Source organism: Gossypium hirsutum, chromosome D01, assembly GCF_007990345.1.
Source record: "Gossypium hirsutum isolate 1008001.06 chromosome D01, Gossypium_hirsutum_v2.1, whole genome shotgun sequence".
Taxonomy (NCBI): Eukaryota; Viridiplantae; Streptophyta; class Magnoliopsida; order Malvales; family Malvaceae; genus Gossypium; species Gossypium hirsutum.
Window position 1 is genome coordinate 25,608,837 of NC_053437.1, and position 6,970 is coordinate 25,615,806.

General features: G+C 38.2%; 1 protein-coding gene across 1 annotated transcript; it reads right to left on the minus strand.

Annotated features, from left to right (window-relative positions):
* Positions 1-3,935: 3,935 nt before the first annotated feature.
* On the minus strand, positions 3,936-4,286 carry LOC107921652 (uncharacterized). Its single transcript, XM_016851481.1, has one exon. It carries the CDS (start codon positions 4,284-4,286, stop codon positions 3,936-3,938), a length of 351 nt encoding a protein of 116 aa, XP_016706970.1.
* Positions 4,287-6,970: the final 2,684 nt, after the last annotated feature.

Genomic DNA, 6,970 nt, shown 5'->3' on the forward strand with positions numbered 1-6,970 from the left:
CTATTATACTATATTTAACTATTAACTATTAATTAAATATATCTATGGACTCTCTCGTCGGAATTGTTCTCCCAAAACCACTGTTTTAGACTCCACTAAAAAACAGGCTGTTACAATGATTATGATAAATTGCTTGTTCGAGAACAAGCAGCCCGTGGCCATGTTTCATATTTATCAATCCACACAATGCCAATGAGTAGATATCTATAACACCCCATACTTGGTCCAATCGCTGGATCCGATCTATTGGATGTCACAACAGTAAATAGAAAATTTTGTATACAAATTATTCAATAATATTCTATAATTCAATATAAATAAGTTAAGTCTACGCTAAACATGCATTACAAACAAAATTGAGTCTCATTCGGGCTTATAAAAGCCCTTAAATAAGCTCGAAACATAAGTAGACAGTTTCTAAGGGGCGTAGGCCTCCCAAAAGGTAACGGAAGCGTGCAAAGGTTTCCTCATGCCGGACGGAGATTGGCCTTCAAGTGCAAAGGAAGAAGGGAGTTTGACTGCAAGACCCACCCGTCAAATAGGGACGAAAGTCGACTTTAGTGATCCGACAGTGCCGAGTGGAAGGGTCGTCGCTCAACGGATAAAAGTTGCTCTAGGGATAACAGGCTAATCTTCCCCAAAAGATTACATCGACGGGAAGGTTTGACACCTTGACGCTGGCTCTTCGCCACCTGGGGCTAATTTGAAATATTTGTAAAATATTGGGTAAAAAGGAAAAATAGGGGTCACATGGCCATGTGGGGTAATATAACAGTCGTGTCCCTAACGCGTGTAATAAGCTGATGTCGTGTAACCCAAGTTCACATGGTCGTGTCGCTAGGCCGTGTAACTCATTATGGTCGTGTGGACTAAAAGCCATCTTGAATGTGTTGAACACATGATCTTGTCATCCAACCATGTGTGAAACATAGCTGTGTGTAATCCATGTGCAACAAAAATGACCTATTCTGAATCATTTGCAATCCAACCATTCAAGTGATATATAATGTTATTTTTATGCCAATCAAACCAACACCAAAACTTACATATTTCAAAGATAAAACACTAAATCTCCTAAACATATAAACATAAAACTAATATGCCCTCATTGGCACCAATAATTCAATAAACTCAATTCACGTCTCAACCATTTCATGTCACAACTCAATCATACCAAACATATCCATTTGATTAACACAACCAAATTCTATAGCCATTTCATACCACCATCATAAACATATGTATAATACCATTCACCTACACATTTTTAATATTAAGCCTTGTAACAAATCAACCATCACATGACAAGTTACCATATGCATATATTCATATATTTATATACATCCAAACTCAACCATGCCAAACACACACTTTACCTTTTAATATTTAACCCTCCTAAGTACATGCCACAAATAACCAAGCTCGAAACATCAAAAGTCTACCAAATTCAGAGACAAAAGGTGTATGCTTCTCATTGATTTGATTGACACGTTTCGTACATCCAAAATCTACAGAAAAGTAGTAACACGAGTAAGTATATAAAATATTTAGTAAGCTCATAGAATATAAACAAATAGCTTAACCATTTAACAGTTACATGAATCAATATGAAACAATTTCATCTATCATGACATTCAAAACAACATCAACCAAATGAGATTTAGGCCAAACCACTTATATAATTTCAAATGGTAAAATACCAACTTCAACTCAAAATACATCATGAATCCATTTTTTAATTTATCACTTTGCTCACTTTCATTGTAACACCCCAAACTTGCCCTAGACGTTATGACCGAATCTGGTGATGTTACGATAATAGGTTTTGAAAACAAAGTCATTTTGATAAATCATGGTTGTTCGATAAATTATCCAAGTTTTATAACCAATACTGAAAGCGTTGTTTAATTAATTCATTTGCCAAAACATAATCTACAACGGAATTATAATCAATACTGAAAGCGTTGTATTTTGGAAATCCAGTTCGTGTATTCGGAAAATCCTTTATTTTTGTAAAACCAGGATTTTAGTTAAACGCGGCAGTAAAAGTTAAAATGCATCCAAAATCGAAATAAAAATTCAAACACTCCAAAAAGTCCAATTATTACAAAAATTCCCATAAATAATCCTTAATTTAAATAAAACCCATAATTTAAATAGTTTTACGAACTCGTGGTCACCGTGAGGCTCCGTCACACCGATCCACCTAAGCCTGTGAATTACCTGAATAGAACAGACAAATAGATGTGAGTTTTCGTAAACTGAGTGTGTAACCCAATAGAAATAGACATGCAATGCATACAAAAGAAACAGTCAGATACAGGTTCGGACTCATGTCCATTTTAGATACAGATAACAGAATCAAATATGCAGTACAGATATGTAGAATCCTACCCCTATCCTCTACACACCATCTCCGACCATCCTATCACACTATGTAGGGTTATAAACACCCACCCATCCCTACACATCATATAGTGTTGATGCGACACATTACAGATAATACGCAGTCAAGCTGCTAGAATATAGGTGACGTGTCACCGTACATATCACTTCCTCTACATATACAAAGCCCACCCTAGTCACAGATATAGAAATAACAGATACAGTAATATCATGCATAACATGTTCATATACATATAATGTATATATAGTTAAACAGAACAGATATACGTATCGATATCTTATACAAGGAAAACTACCGGAGTGTCAGATCACATAATATAGGGTTTGGTTAACCCTTACCAACCTTACGGTAGGCCCACAGTCGATCGAATTGAACCGTGAGACCCTAGGGAAAATTCCAGAAATATGAGCCCACACGGCCTGGCCCAAAACCCATATGTTCGTGTGGCCTACAAGGCTACACTCACACCACCACACGGCCGTGTCTTGCGCACGGCCACACGGTCACACGGTCACACGGTCGTGTCTCACACATGGCCGGCCACACGCCCGTGTGACATCGATAGTGCCCTTTTTCGACTTTCACTGAACGTCAATTTTTCATGTTTAGGGTACACACCTGGTTCGTTTTTGCTGTGAAACAATCTCGAGACTCCTGAAACCTAAGAAACAACACCAACCAATCAATCAATTCCAAAAATTGAAGCACCAGTCTATCCAAAATCCCAAACGACATACATGTAAAATCTACTCCAAACGAAGGTTCGATCACTTACCAAAACGGATACGATAGCCCAAACACACTGCACGATGGAACACGAGTTTCGATCTCTTTGTACAACACCTACACAAGAAATCACCATATTACTATTCTCGAAAACGATTCTCAAAAACCCAAAACTTCGAGAATATTTACCTACCACAAGCCGAGCAGGGATTACGGAACCCAAAACACAGAAATTGAACAACTGAACAGCGAATAGAAATTGAAGAAAGTAGAAATAACAAGGAAACCTTTGGAAAACAGGATTTGGAGAAGAAAATGTCAAAAAGCTTAAAGAGAGAGAAAAATATCAAAATAATAATAAAGATTTAATTTGGAACTATTCCACTACATCCACTAACAACCCAACCAACCCAGAATTTCAAAACCACCCAAACTCTTTTAGCCAACCGAAACAAAAATTAACATCCACGCTCACACAGGCACTCAAACACAATACCTCCAACACACTAAATCCATAACACTCAAACCAACAGGCTCATTCTAATTTGAATTAACAAACAATCTTATAAAAGCTCACACAATAAGGACAAGACTTGACCTAAAAAAACAAAATTTTTCCAAACATGAGACTTGAACCCAAGACCTCATACACACACCCAGAACATTTAGCCACTGAAGTAGATACATATTTGTGCCAGGTATTTACAGAAACATAAATAATTTTATCAGGGTGTTAAAACTATACCCTCTAAAAGAAATTTTGACCTCAAAATTTACTTGATTAGAACAGATAGGGATACTGCTAATGCATCGAGTCCTCAGGTTCCCACGTGGCTTCTTTAGTGCCATGATTCCGCCACAAAACCTTAACCAACGGGATGGACTTCCTCATTAGAACCTGAATATCACGATCCAAAATTTGAATCGGCTCCTCCTGAAAAGTCAAGCCTAGTCTAATCTCAATCTTTTCAACAAAGGCAACGTGAGATGGACCAGACCAGTACCGCCTCAATATCGAGATATAAAACACATCGTGGAGATGATCTAATTTCGAAGGCAGCTCCAACTGATAAGCAATTGGTCCTACACGCTTCAAAATCTGATATGGCCCAATGAACCTAGGGCTCAACTTACCCTTACGATCGAACCTCATAACTTTTTTCCACGAAAAAACCTTAAGAAAAATGAAGTCACCCACAAAGTACTCGATATCTCTCCTTTTCAGATTTGCATAAGACTTCTATCTATCAGAAGTTGCCTTCAAGCGATCCCGAATTAGTTTAACTTTATCTTCAGTCTTGGAAACCAACTTAGGACCCAAAACCAGATGCTCACCCAACTCAGTTCAACATAGCGGAGTACGACACTTACAACCATACAAAGCCTCGTAAGGTGTTATCTGGATGCTAGACTAAAAACTGTTATTGTAGGTGAACTCAGCTAACGGTAGAAAATCCTCCCAACTCCCTCGAAAATCAATTACACAACTCAGAAGCATATCTTCCAGTATCTGAATCACCCTCTTAGATTGACCATCGATTTGAGGATGGAATACAGTACTAAAGTCCAATCTCGAACCTAGAGCCTCATACAATTTCTTCCAGAACCGAGAAGTGAAGCGAGGATCCCTATCAGAAATTATCGAAGCTGGAACCCCATACAGTTTCGCTATCTCAGAAATGTAGAGCTTCACTAACTTTTGCAGAGAATAATCTGTCTGAAGTGAGTGAACTTGGTCAATCGATCCACGATGACCCAGACAGAATTTTTCTCAGTGGGTGTCAAGGTCAACCTACTAACGAAGTCCATCGTCACTCATTCCCATTTCCATAAGAGAATCTTAACAGGTTGTAGCAAACCCAAAGGTAATTGGTGCTCAGCCTTAACTTGCTGGTACGTCAGACAACGAGCAACAAAATCCGTAACCTCATGTTTCAAACCCAACCAACAGTATAGCTCACGAAGATTGCCATACATTTTATTACCACCGGGATGCATAACATAAGGACTACTATGCGCCTCCCTTAGAATCGACTGCTTTAGATCAGAATCATTCAGTACACAAACTCGACCTTGAAAACACAAGACTTCATCCCTATTCAGGTCAAAATCTGAAGTACTTCCACTCTCAACCTGACGAAATCGCAGAACCAAAGACTTATCCCCTAACTACTTTTCTCGAATATGCCTAATCCAAGTCGGCTTAACTTGTAACTCGGCTAACAGACCCCTATCATCAAAAAAACTAAGACGAGTGAATAGCACTCACAAATCAGTCATTACTCTACGGCTAAGAGCATCGACCACTACATAGGCCTTACCAGGATGATACTATATCGTGCAGTTATAATCTTTGAACAGCTCAATTCATCGACGCTGCCTAAGATTCAACTCCTTTTGAGTAAGGAGCTACTTGAGGCTCTTGTGACCAGTGTAGATGATACACCTCTCATTGTACAGATAATGCTTCTAGATCTTTGTAACACCCCGAACCCGAGTCCGACACCGGAGTCGAACACGAGGTGTTAACAAACTTTGAAAAATTTCCAGACACTGCCCAATCTGTGTACTAGTCGCTTTAAAAATCATATCTTGAGCTTCACAACTCGAAAATCAGTTTCGTGATTTTTCCCTGAAACTAGACTCATATGCCCATCTACATATTTTTTTCTAGAATTTTTGATCAGGCCAATTAGTACAGTTTATTAGTTAAAGTCTCCCATGTTACAGGAATCGACTACCCTGACCTTTACGCATTACGACTTGGATATCTCCTTGTACAGGGCTCCAATACTGATGCCGTTTATTTCTATAGAAACTAGACTCAGAGAGGAATCTATACATATATGGTATAACTCCTAATTATCTCTGGTTAATTTATAATCAATTTCCAAAGTCGGAACAAGGAATCCAGAACCCGTTCTGGCCCTGTCTCACGAGAACCTGAATATCTCTTAACATACTGTCCATATGATTGTTTCGTTACTTTCCTATGAAAGTAGATTCTTCAAGGTTTGTTTAAATAATTTATTCACTATTTAATTCCATTCCTACTATTTTTAGTGATTTTCCAAATCTACGTCACTGATGCTGTCAGCATCTACCTTTAAGGTAGGCTTTACCTATTTCATGGTTCAACTAGCCCTTTTTGCATACATAGCACAATTTATGAAAGTGATTAACCATCCCCGTGGCCAATCCTTGTCAAGCATATCCACACTAAATGATTATAACATTATACTTAAACACATATAAGCCATTTTCACATGGCTATCCAAAACTTATACATCACATAAAGTACTCGAAAAACAACAATGGGTCGTCCTAAACATGCCATATCAAAATTCAACCAAAAGAGTACCCAAAAGAGCCTTTGATAGTGTGGGGACTTCGACTTCAAGATCCCGAGTCCGATAGCTGGAGAACCAAAAATCTATAAAACAGAGGAGCAATGGAACGAAGTAAGCAATTTATGCTTAGTAAGTTTTGAGCAAGAAATTCCAGCATAACGAAAGAATAGCACACATTTAGCTAAACGGAATATTTCATAATACACAATTTTCCGATATCAAACTTACTTCACAACGTTAACCCTTATGTACATACACAAAAGACCAACTTAGCCGAAGGCCGGTAGCTCGTTCATCAACTGAGCGAATATTTATTTGTAAGAGCTCGATTGAATTCAACACATACGTAACATATCCCAATATTGGGATGTTTTTCGAGTATTAGCTGGAATTTTACAGCAAGCTCATTCATTTCCAAATCACGTACCTTCGGAATTTAACCGGATATAGCTCCTCGTTCAAGTGCCTTCGGGACATAGCCCGGTTA

Excerpts from the sequence above, each read along its gene's own strand:
- LOC107921652 (XM_016851481.1), bottom strand. The coding sequence starts at position 4,286 with ATGAGGTTCGATCGTAAGGGTAAGTTGAGCCCTAGGTTCATTGGGCCA.